Below are 12,880 nucleotides of genomic sequence, written 5' to 3'. Positions count from 1 at the left end.
GGAGGATTAGGTAGGACTATGCTAGATGAATTGGTGCTGTGGTCATGGAGGGGCATGGTAAGCTAATAGCGCTGTAGATGGTAAAGGAGTCTGGTTGCCTCATCGGTTAGCACAGTTAATAGAAGGTGAGCAGGGTTTAGTTGCAGAGGAGGCCGGGTGAGCAACATTGAGACGCCTGGTGATCTAATCTCCCCCTCTGTAGTGGCGAACTTCGACCCCAGTACCTTCAGCCTGATGCGGTGCGAGTTCTGTGGTGCTGGTTTCGACACTCGTGCTGGCCTCTCCAGTCACGCCCGTGCCCACCTGCGAGACTTTGGTATCACCAACTGGGAGCTCACAGTATCTCCCATCCACGTCCTTGCTCGACTGCTAGCCCGCTCACCCGGTCGTCCACTGCCACCCTTTCCACCTTGGCACCAGGACACCGATACAGACGGTAAGAAGCCTTTGTGCCTGTTTTATGACATCACTGATGACATCATATTGCATCATCACCAGCCTGCAGTCAGACCCAGTTGTGTATCCTGGCTTGATATTTCTTTTACCTTTCTCTGCTAACAACCCTATCTGTGGCTGTGCATCTTTTCCTTCTACCCTTGACCTCTACTTGCAGTGATGATGTCACAAGCTGCTACGTTTCTGGTGACATCATCACATGGCCGTCCTCCTGTTCCATCCCTGGTGCACAGAAATAGAAATTGCTGGTTGGATTAAAAAAAATTAAAGATAGATCATAGGCATTGCATTAAGTCAAGAATGGATGGGATGTCCGGGTATGCCTCAAAAAGCCCTGCCATTACAGAACGTTCCCCCGAACATCCTGATGATGTGCAGAGGGGGTGGCCAATAGGTGACAGCTTTGACCTGCTAGGCCCGTTCACACTGTTCCAATGAGAAGTTTGTGACATATCACCGGGTTTACAGTATACTAAGAGGACATATATCCAGGGCTATAGAGTCAGTAGGTCAACAACCCATTCTGACTGACCATGATCAGACGGAAACCGTAAAGCTTCTCTAATAAAAAAAAACAAACATTGATTCCTATGAAAGTAAATACGGCGTATAACAACCTGTACATCTAATTATACAATATTAATAATTATGTAACATGAAAAGTAATTGACTATTTTGAAGTCACAGTTGAAATTTTCTTGACTCTGACATGTATTATTAGAAAATTACCTTTTAATAAAATGCGACTTACGGTATATAATCTTTTTTTATCTTTGGGTATATATATATATATATATATATATATATATATATATATATATATATATATATATATATATATTTATATATAGTTTAAACCCAGTTTTCATCCTGGCCACCAGAAAAGTCACAGTAGGCTCACATTTCCTATTTTCTACAGCTCACTTTCTACTTTGCTATATAGACTGTGACAGAATCAGCAGAGGATGGCGGATGTATTGACTGCTTTACTGTATTGCTGGAGGCCTAGATAAGTCCATATGCCTTTAAGGCCAGGTTCACACGGTTTTTTTGGTCCGGAACTTGAGGCGGAGGTCACCTCAGGTTCCAGTCCAAAATATGGGTAGCTGTAACTGGATGCTGGTGCAGTGCATCGGCATACAGTCGCGCACTGTGCTCCAGATTAGGCCCAAGGAATGGGCCTAGTCGGGAATGTCTTCAGGCGGAATCGGAGGTGACTCCACCTGAAGAATGAGCATGTCTGTTCTTTTTCCGGCAGCCGGAACAAACGGCTCCCAGAAAAAAGAACTGACCGGCTCCCGTTGATTTCAATGGAAGCCGTCTTTTTGGACAGAACTTTGAGGTGGATACGGCCTCAAAATCCTGACCAAAAAACCCTGTGTGAACCCTGCCTAAAACTGTTAGCCTGATGAGCCCTTTCCCTGACAGCTCTTCCTCTTGAACCTCCCTCTCGTACATGAATGCCCAGCTTGGCCGAACATCCTCTAATGGCTTATCGACCCTGAGAACAAAAGGATCGGGGTTTGCAATTCAGCTTGTCCAGTCTTTGCTTCCCCAACATCAGATGTTTGAGACCCCAATATGCACAGATAAGGCACTGTATACATCTCCCTTGTCACTGCTGGTGTATCTATCAATTCCTGGACACTATAAGTCTGTCCATTAAAGGGGATGTGCAGGTTTTAGGCCAACTGCTTCCAGCCCTGTACTGTGTATCTGATAGGGGTTGCTGGCCCTACACAGATCAAATATTTATGGCCTATCCTAAAGATTAGACAACAAAATCCTAAAACATGGGCCATCCGTTATCTTTTTTTATTACGACTTCTGGGCCTACAACTATCAGTTACATGATCAGGTGGGATTGGTGGACGGCTGGTGAATATTGGTGACTTCTTGGCCTATATTGGTTTCCATGGCTTGACAGGTCCGCGCTGGGTCTACACAATATAGGCAGGTAGTTTACTTTCATGGGTGATTGGTGTTTGTCCACTTTCGAATATTATAATGGCTTCCTTCTTTTTTGGAGGTCTGTCTTCAGGGTGTTTATATAATTTTTTTTTTTAACAAAATGTTTAACAATATTTTTTCTGATTTTTCTAAACTTCTAACTTTATTCTTAGAGGTCGGAAGTATTTTCTACTTCACCTGATCCATGTGATTTCTATAATCTCTTTTGGGTTGTCACGTGGCTCGTCCATTATAACACGAACACCAGCAGCTTCTTGGTTTGAAGACCAAGTCTTAAAGGGATCCTATCATTCACACACTATTTTTTTTCTAGGTACCACTTGGGAATAGCCTTTAGAAAGGCTATTTGTCTCCTACCTTTCCTTTTCTTCTCCGTGCTGCCGTTCGCCTGCAATCCCGTTTTTTTTCGGTATGTAAACGAGTTCTCTCGCAGCACTGGGGGCGTCCCCAATGTTGCCAGAGAGCTCTCCAGCGCCGCCTTCAACTTCATCTGCAACGAGGTCTTCACCGCGTCTTTTCCCGCCGGCAACAAGAAAATGATCGCTTGCAATAATGTGGAGGCGGCCATTTTTCTTGTGGCCGTGGGCATGCGCAGTCGGCTTGCCCGAGGCTTAGAAGTAAGATGACGCCGCCGGAAGAAGATGCAGTGAAGACCTCGATGCAGAAGAAGATGGAGACAGCGCTGGAGAGCTCTCTGGCAGCATTGGGGACGCCCCCAGTGCTGTTTGAGCGCTGGGGTCCGCCCCCAGTGCTGCGAGAGAGCTCATTTACATACTGAGAAAAACCGGGATTGCAGGCGAACGGCGGCGCGGAAAAGAAAAGGTAGGAGACGAATAGCCTTTCTTAAGGCTATTCCGACATGTTAGGGTGAAAAAAAATGTGTTTAAAAGATAGGATCCCTTTAATCTTCATAGCGTTTGCTTGAGATTATCTTATATTATAAACTGATCTATCACCGTAATGCTCAGCCATGTTGTTTGGAGTACTTTTCATTCAATGACTGTCTAAGGTCTGTAATCTATGGACATCACCAAATTCTAACTCAATGAGGTTGAGGTCAAGTAATCGGCCCAACCATTGAGGAATATTCTGTTGCCTTTGAGCTATGTTTTGACCCATCATTCCGCTAAAGGTTTATCTTGGTTTCCTCTCATTCCAAAATTGGGCAGTGTTCTTACATGTTGTCTTGTAAAGTTTTTATCAGTAGGTTGGCATCTTGAGATAAACCCTGGATTTACTTTCATGAAGGCTTCTCCTAGGTGTAGACTGTGACAACCCACTTCAAAGTGTCCTTGATCTATAGATATTGTATAGATGGGCTTTTTCTTTACAAAGGAAAGAGTTTTGTGACCAGCACTTTACTTACAGTAGCTGAGAATCCATGAAGTCCCTCCTGGCCCCCAAGTTAACTTACACCAGGGGAACGAAATCCCTTCTCGTCTCCAGTTACAGTAATCGGAATAAATCTCTAGATCAACTTTCGTCTGGTTTCAGACCAGGAAACTCAGTCCGTGTATTGGCGAGATTTACCGGCGTGGAGAGAGCTTGGCTAAAATTAACTAAGCGTGTCAGCAGAAGTTGCATGAGAACACCTAGAACTTTTAAGTATGCATCTACTTACAAACAGAGAGGCCGCCATAACTGCCGGGTCTCCATTATGCCTCACTGATCGCAGGCATTTAGTATATGCGAGGTTCCCGTTCCTTTCCCAGTACAAGCCCCCGCCTCTTAATATACCGTATTTTTTGGACTATAAGACGCACTTTTTTTCCCCCAAATTTGGGGGGAAAAGAAGGGTGCGTCTTATAGTCCGAATGTGGCGCCTGGCATCCGCTGTAATAGAGAGGCGGATGCGGGCTAGGGATAGACGCCGGGGCCTGAGACATCGCTGTGCTCCTCTGCCCTGCATGAAGCCAGCAGCGGGAGGAGTGATGCTATTCCGCTCCTCCGTCCCCCCGCCGCTGGCTTCATGCAGGACAAAGGAGCGCAGCGATGTCTCAGGCCCTGGCACCTATGCCAGTGTCTCGCCGGCATTCGCCTCTCTAGTACAGCGGATGCCGGGTCAGTATCCGTGGCCCCTTCTCCCCCGGCCCCGGTCCCCACCGGCCCCGGTCCCCACCGGCCCCGTACCTGTGAAGTTGCAGGCCGGCTCCTGCGCGGTGATATCGCAAGAGCCGACCTGTCCGGGTGAGAGCCGGGAGCCTACTGTGGCTCCCAGGCCTGTCACTGCTATATATTAGTATTGCGGCTGGGTCTATGACCAGCCGTAATACTAATAGACAGAATGTCCCATAGAAGGCAATACAGTTGTATTGCCGTCTATGGGACTTGCAATCAAGTGACCGCAGGTTCAAGCCCCCTGGGGGGGGAATAAAATAGTAAAAAAAAAAAAAAAAGCTTTAAAAATATATAATAAAAATATGAAATAAATAAAAGTTCTAAATCACCTCCTGTCCCTAGAATATATATATAAAAGTAAAAAATCATATAAACCACCGGGTTTTTTTTCAATACACGATGATCTAAGCAATAGATATTCCCCAAAATGGTAAACCAAAAAGTACTTCTGGCCCCGCAAAAAAAAAACACTCCCCGTACAGCTGCAGGGTCACCTGTCAATGTGGCCTTGCAGCTGTTGCAAAACTACAACTCCCATATATTAAATATTTTACCATTTTTTGCTTCAAAATTTTTTTTCCCTATTTTCCTCCTTTAATACCTCTTATAGTCCAGTGCGTCTTATAGTCCAAAAAATACGGTACGTTGCCAGTATAGCTCCCGTGCGGCATCTTGCTAGCCTCAATAGTTCTACACTTATTCTATCGATTGTAATGCAGTCTATGAAACAAGTGGTCTGATGATCACTGGTTCAAGCCCCCTGCTGGGGTTAAAAATAATAAATAAATTAAAATTTAAATATATTAAAATTCAAATCCCCAATTCAATGGGTTCCGGCATACGCGTGCTACCCATTGAAATCAATGGGAGGCTTTTTTTTTACCTATTGCTCTCAATGTGATATGCGCGTATGCCGGCACCCATTGAAGTCAATGGGATCTGGTTTTTACGCCGCTCACTCTGAACGAGTTTACGTTCAGAATGAGCGGAGCGTAAACTCCGTGTGAAGACAGCCGTACCCATTCTTTTCTATAGGCCCATGCATACAACCATGAATTTCACAGTCCCATGCGCGGGTTGACACTCCAGGCCGCAAAATATAGGACAGATCCTATTCCTGTCCTTTTTTGCTACCCCCTGCTTTCTTGGCTCCGATTCATGCATGGGCTGCACATGAGGACATTCCCGTGTCCCCAGTGTGCCACCCATTCTTTTAATTCATGGCCAGCCAGTTGCAGCACAGTCGTCTGCAACCGGCCTAGGGCTAAGGCCCAGCGTTGCGGAAATGCGTTTTTTTGTTGCGATTTTTTTGAGCCAAAGTCAGGAGCGACTTGAAAATGAATGGAAGATATAAGTTTGTTTCCCTTTTGTTAAATCCACTCCTGACTTTGGCTCAAAAATGTGACAAATGCTGTGCTTCTACAATGTGGAACCTTACCCTAAGGGGGCATTCACACGATGTAAAACGGCGCTGATTCTTGCAAGATAACTTGCGTAACAATCAGCGCTGCAAAACCGAATCCCATTGAGCTCAATGGGTTCTATTTAATTTGCGCAACACATTGAAATCAATGGGATTCTGTTTTGCAGCGCTGATTCTTACGCGAGTTATCGTGCAAGAATCAGCGCCACATTACATCGTGTTGAATGCCCCCTAGGGGTTGTTTCACATGGCAGAATTCGGAAATTGGTCTATGTATCAGATGGCCCAAACTCCACTCACATGAATTGAACTGACATGCAGAGGTTGCGCTACATTTTTTGCAGTAAGAGAAAAAAATACTTTAAAAATGCTATTGAAATAACGCTGCAGGTCTAAACTTCACCACATCTGGATGGCTTTGTTTCATATACACAGCACTGATGTACAAAGGCTACATTATGGCACTATCAGAAAATTTCTGGACCTGGCTTGGTGCTTAGTACACCCGATGGCAAAAGGTATAATGTGTTTGAGGCTGCTTGTCCCCCTGAAGGCAGATGTTGGGGCAAAATCGTGTTTGTTGGATTTTAATGTATCTGGTCCTATAGCAGTTTCTGGTAGTGGATTTTTCTTCTCTTGGCTGAAGACTCTTGAACAGTTTGGTGAACCCAGTGTGTATGTGTTATGTGGTGGGCTGGATCAGAGATGTGAGCAGTCAGACCACCACGGTCTAGATCCATGATGGCAAACCTATGGCACGTGTGCCAGAGGTGGCACTCAGAGTCCTCTCTGTTGGCACCCATCTGTGGAACAGATTATACCATGTGAGGCCAATTTGAAGCAGATTGTACTGTGTGGGGTTCACTGTGGAGCAGATTGTACTGTGTGGGGTTCACTGTGGAGCAGATTGTACTGTGTATTGGCCACTGTGGAGCAGATTGTACTGTGTATTGGCCACTGTGGAGCAGATTGTACTGTGTGGGGGTCACTGTGGAGCTGATTGTACTGTGTGGGGTCCACTGTGGAGCAGATTGTACTGTGTATTGGCCACTGTGGAGCAGATTGTACTGTGTATTGGCCACTGTGGAGCAGATTGTACTGTGTGGGGGTCACTGTGGAGCTGATTGTACTGTGTGGGGGCCACTGTGGAGTAGATTGTACTGTATATCGGCCACTGTGGAGCAGATTGTACTGTGTATCGGTCACTGTGGAGCAGATTGTACTGTGTATTGGCCACTGTGGAGCAGATTGTACTGTGTGGGGGTCACTGTGGAGCTGATTGTACTGTGTGGGGGCCACTGTGGAGTAGATTGTACTGTATATCGGCCACTGTGGAGCAGATTGTACTGTGTGGGGGCCACTGTGGAGCAGATTGTACTGTGTATCGGTCGCTGTGGAGCAGATTGTACTGTGTGGGGGTCACTGTGGAGCTGATTATACTGTGTATCAGCCACTGTGGAGCAGATTGTACTGTGTATCGGTCACTGTGGAGCAGATTGTACTGTGTATCGGTCACTGTGGAGCAGATTGTACTGTGTGGGGGCCACTGTGGAGCAGATTGTACTGTGTATCGGTCACTGTGGAGCAGATTGTACTGTGTGGGGGTCACTGTGGAGCTGATTATACTGTGTATCAGCCACTGTGGAGCAGATTGTACTGTGTATCGGTCACTGTGGAGCAGATTGTACTGTGTATCGGTCACTGTGGAGCAGATTGTACTGTGTATCGGCCACTGTGGAGCAGATTGTACTGTGTATCGGCCACTGTGGAGCAGATTGTACTGTGTATCGGCCACTGTGGAGCAGATTGTACTATGTGGGGGCCCTACACAATTTTTATCACATAGTATCTGTTTTATAGCAGACAAGTGATATTATTACAGACCCTCCATAACTGTCCACAATTGCAGATCCGCACAGTATTAAGGTTAAATTGCCATGTTGGCACTTTGCAATAATTTAGTGGGTTTCGGTTGCAGTCTGTCTGGCACTCTGTCTCTAAAAGGTTAGCCATCACTGGTCTAGGGTGTTTGAGCACGCTTAGACTACTTAGCTTCCATTAAAATTAACAGTGGCTTTTCTTTTGATATTTTTTAGTGGAATATCTTGATTTTTGCTTGTGTTTTGGGGCCTCTAAGCAAACACGTTGATGAAATTTAGCCGTGTCCTTGCAGTTGCACAAACTATGGCCGTAATGTGCTTTGTCGGGTCATTTTGTCAGATGCGTGTGTGCCCTGGTCATTCGCTTCTCACCAGGGTGCCCGTGGCCACAGGTCATTAAGGCGCATTGACACACTGCCGTCATATAGCCTATATTACCTGTATATATGGATAGTATATGGGTAACCCATGTCCATGCGATTTTTAGGGCTTCTTTTTTAGTAGTAGTTCATATGGTGCAGATTTTCCTATGCAAGAATATGACTTGTCAGCCCTTAGATAAATGTGACTAATTAATGGTAGAAATCTGAGTGACCATTGCAAAAATTCAGCTACTGTGCAGTGCCCAGTGTGAGTAGTACTAAGGCCAGTGACCAGGCTCACAGGAGAGACGGCCAGTCAGGCTCACAGCCCCTCACTACACTATGTGCTGCTAGTTGTGTAAGACCCGCAGCTTGTACGATTGCTCTGTGCTCCATTCCCCCCGCCTGCCTTGCTGTGTCTCTTCTGCATCCTCCTCCATCCGCGCCCTTCCCTCTGATTGGCTGCTCCCCGATTCTCGCCGTCGCTCGGTGCTCCATTGAGGGCGCCTTGTCCTCGTCTCCGCCCACTTTCTATAAGCCATCATGTCTGCTCCCTGCGAGCGGACAAAGGAGGCCGGGTCGGGCCAGTCAGCAGAGAGCGCGGCCCTGCGCGCCAGCGGGTCAGGGGAGCTGGGGACACCGCCGGAAAGGAGGGGCCAACAGGAGGAAGAGCAGAGTGCGGCGGGAAGAGGCGGCCGTCCGTGGCAGCGGGAGGAAGCGGGGCCTGCGCTGTGGGGAGAGGCAGAGGAGGCCGCCGGGGATGAGGGGTCTGACGGTGAGACTAGGGGGAGTGAGGAGGCGGAGGCCAGCCCGAGGTCGTCTACATACCGTCAGCCTGGTCTGCTAGGTCACATCCGTATCGGCAGCCTGTGATACACGTGTGTGATTATGTATCGGATTGTCTGTGCACTGAGTGACTGGCTGTACTTTAGTGACTGACTGTATCACACTGTATGTACTCCTAGTGACTGTACCACACTGTATCTACATCTAGTGACTGTACCACACTGTATCTACATGTAATGGCTGACTGTATCACACTGTATCTACATCTAGTGACTGTATTACACTGTATCTACATGTAATGGCTGACTGTATCACACTGTATGTATACCTAGTGACTATCACACTGTATGTACACATAGTGACTGGCCACAACCTATTATGTTATATATGCACATTGTGTATATACCTAGTGACTGTATTACACTGTATGTACAGCTACTTGCTACATATATATTGTATATACACCTAGTGATTGACCACTTTATGTGCACATAGTGACTGACCACAGGTTATATACACTGACTGATCACAACTTACTAATGTTATTATACACTGTATGTACAGCTAGTGACCACAGCTTTACATATCATATATATATACATGCATAACATACACGTTATCTACATTATAGGTCACACATTATATACACATATATTTAATGTATATGTAATATACTTGACCTCCTCATAGGTAACATTATATATCCAAAGTCCATAGATCATGTTTTATATACACATAATGTATCAAACTTTGTAGTCCAGGGGGCAACACAGTGGCTCAGTGGTTAGCACTGCAGCCTTGCAGTGCTGGAGTCCTGGTGTTCAAATCCCGCCAAGGGCTAAAAAACATCTGCAAGGAGTTTGTATGTTCTCCCCGTATTACAAAGACATACTGATAGGGAAAAATGTACATTGTGGGCTCTATGTGGGGATCACAATCTACATAAAAAAGAAAAACAACTTTGTAGTCCACTATCCACTAGATAGATAGATAGATAGATAGATAGATAGATAGATAGATAGATAGATAGATATCTCATAGCTCACACCTTATATTTACACATACCCGTAATATACCAGATCTCCACATAGATCACGTTATATGCACAAGTCTGTAGATCAATATATATATATGTACACTTCACAGTATCACAGGTTATATATGTATAATGTACATGACCTCATATAGCACATTATATACATGCAGTATACATGACTTCCTGTTATATCACACTTGTTCCCTTTTCCCTGCAGTGATACATTGTATTATCCTGGAGTCCAGGCTGTGACTGATGTGATTGTGTTACTTTGTGTCCCTCTGATTATGTTAGTTTTGTGGTGTGAAGGGCTGGCCTGAGGATGAACCATTAACAAGCCTCCAAATGTTTGCCTTGTGTATTTCGCCATATGTGATGCAAGCCTGGGGACAATGGCGTCCTGTTTACTTAAAGTGGTGACACATTGTTACACAAATTATAAGATCTCTGTGTGAGAACTGGTTGCACAGTTGATGTTTCCCAATGGGGGATTGTACAGGATGAATACTCTGTGCAGCTGATATTTGCCAGTAATCTCCAACAGTTGCAAAACTCCTAACATACCTTTGCAGCCCCTGAAATGCCCCAGGTTGGGGGGACTGTTATGTAGCTTGGGTGGAAGTGATCCTGATGGGGAATTGGATAGCATACTTATCAAGCACCCCACTACTGCTGGGGTAATGGAGACCACCCCTATATGTGCATCCTAAAAGAAGCCTTGGCACTCTGTCTGTACCTGGAGTGTATGAGCGCCTCCCATTTATGCAAGAATTTCTGTATTATGACACCTTCACCTTTCGGACACTTAATACTACATTTCTGTGGCTGGCTGTGTCTTTCCCTGGCAGGAGAAGTAAATAGGGGATCAGCTGACAGCCCCGCCACCTCCATTTTGAAAGCGTTGGATTTAAGTTAGGTTCAGTTCAGCATAGGGACCCAAAAGATGGAGACCCTATCCACTTATTGTATAATGGGGTCCACCGGTTTTATTCTGAATCTGGTGGAGAGAGAGGTCCTCTCTGAAGTACTTTTTTTCTCCAACGCAGATGTGAACCCCTCGCCTTAGCCTGTACCCTGGCTAGAGACTATGTCAAGTTGGAAATTTCGGCCTAGCTAAGTGTCTGGTTGCGGGGACCTTTCCATTTAACTAGAGGGTCTTGGCTCCCCTCTTTCTGATCCCAACATTAAGCCAACCCCTATACAAGGGGGATGTAGCACTTTAGGCCAGGGCTACGTGTGTCATGTGACCTTATATTAGAGCTGTAAGGACACAAGCCAAGTTGCGAGTACACGTGACTTCCATTGAAGCCTATGGCGAAAAAAAAAAGTCACATGCGACACAAATCCAATAGGTTTAATTTTCTTTCTGCAATGTCTCACTTGGAATATTTAGTGGTGCAGCTTTGTTGCCATGTAGCTGTAGTATAGTATGAGTTCTAGTATGGCTACACAAGGGCTCCGTGTCTGTAGTGTGCCGATTCCTCTAGGATCTATACACAGAGCCCTTGTATGTCCTATAAGGCCTGCCATCCATTCCAGCTTGTGTCTATAGGAGCTCCGCTGCTTGCATGTCAGCACTCTTAATAGATTGTGCGTTTTCCATTACATTGGTAGGAAAGTTACATGAGTGGGGGCCATGAATTATCCACCCTGGGTCACTTGCCATTCACATGGTGTGTTTTTTTTTGCCCCTGAGCGAAAAAGAATTGTGGAAAGCCAATCACTAACCCCCTCCCTTCCCCCACCTCCCCTCTTCTTTGATATTGGTTTTGCCTAGCGGCTCTCATATCACCTGACTATACCTTACTGCTGGTGCTAATAGGAGTGTCTACTTACTTTCTCATCCCCTCCCTATCCTCTTTTCACGTGTTTCTCAGCACTGTCAGATGAGGACGATGGGACACCATTAGATCTGGGGCGACCACAAATCTCAAAACCAGATCAGGGCCGAGTAGAGAAAATGGCATCGGATCACAGCGGAGAGAAAGCGGACGAGTCCAAAGGTACGTGACCGATGTCTCATTTAGTACGTCTTAAGACCAGTTTAGCGTAGCTTCTCCAGTCTGCAGAGCCGTGAGGTGGATTCAGCCACTGTCTTAAGACGCTAGGGATGTCGTGGCTTGTGTACATGGGCATATGTGGGGGGCGTTACGCCATTACATCAGAGTGTATGACAGCAGAGGCCGACCGCCCCTTTAACAGATGTGACATAATAGTTTGCTTGCTTCGAGGGGAAATTCATACAAGGTGTATTTTTTCTGATGTACTGATCTTGGCCAAAGCAGGAAGATCGAACACAGACAAATCTCTTCTGCAATGTGTAAGGCAGGATAGCTTCTGCTTGGCCGTACTCGGAGGGGTTTTCAGTTGGCACACATTTATATTAGCTTGGCTGTAATACTAGAGATCATCTGTATTAGAACCCGCAGCAGTGATGGGGAGAGAACGTATAGTTAGCATGCACTCCCTGTTCACAGGAGCTGATCATGTAGGGTCCTGGTATCGGACTCCCACAGATCAGATGACCACACGGACCCCATTATAGTCTATGGGGTCCGCAGGTTTCCCAAGATAACCGCTTTATGTGGATTAGGTTTCTATTCGTGGGGGATCCCCAAACAAAAGCCTATGTGCAGATGTGAATCGGGCCTAACCCCAGTCTATGTAACAACATGCAGACCCTTGTCTCACCAGGACTCTTGGTAGAGCCTTCACTTTCTGATCAGTGATCTGTCCTGGTTTACTGAAGCCATAAGACTTGTCCCAGACATCTGATGTGTAGATGGCTCAGGCTATGGCCGCAGCAGACTCATCTGGTGTCACCTCGCAAGGAATAGGACATAGTTAC

The 12,880-nt window shown here is 45.9% G+C and overlaps 1 protein-coding gene across 6 annotated transcripts in view; it reads left to right on the top strand.

Moving 5' to 3' along the window:
• The window catches only part of WIZ (WIZ zinc finger), a 53,773-nt gene that overhangs the window by 21,715 nt on the left and 19,178 nt on the right, over positions 1-12,880 (top strand). For 5 of the 6 annotated variants that reach the window (XM_075272813.1, XM_075272817.1, XM_075272815.1 and 2 more), the window contains exons 5-6: positions 203-436; positions 11,910-12,035. In XM_075272813.1, the coding sequence (XP_075128914.1) occupies positions 203-436; positions 11,910-12,035 (360 nt within the window). The remainder of the gene's footprint in view (positions 1-202; positions 437-11,909; positions 12,036-12,880) is intronic. The other variant, XM_075272814.1, reaches the window with a different exon arrangement.

The sequence above is a fragment of the Leptodactylus fuscus genome, chromosome 5 (assembly GCF_031893055.1).
Source record: "Leptodactylus fuscus isolate aLepFus1 chromosome 5, aLepFus1.hap2, whole genome shotgun sequence".
Taxonomy (NCBI): Eukaryota; Metazoa; Chordata; class Amphibia; order Anura; family Leptodactylidae; genus Leptodactylus; species Leptodactylus fuscus.
This window is presented reverse-complemented; position numbering and strand designations above follow the sequence as displayed.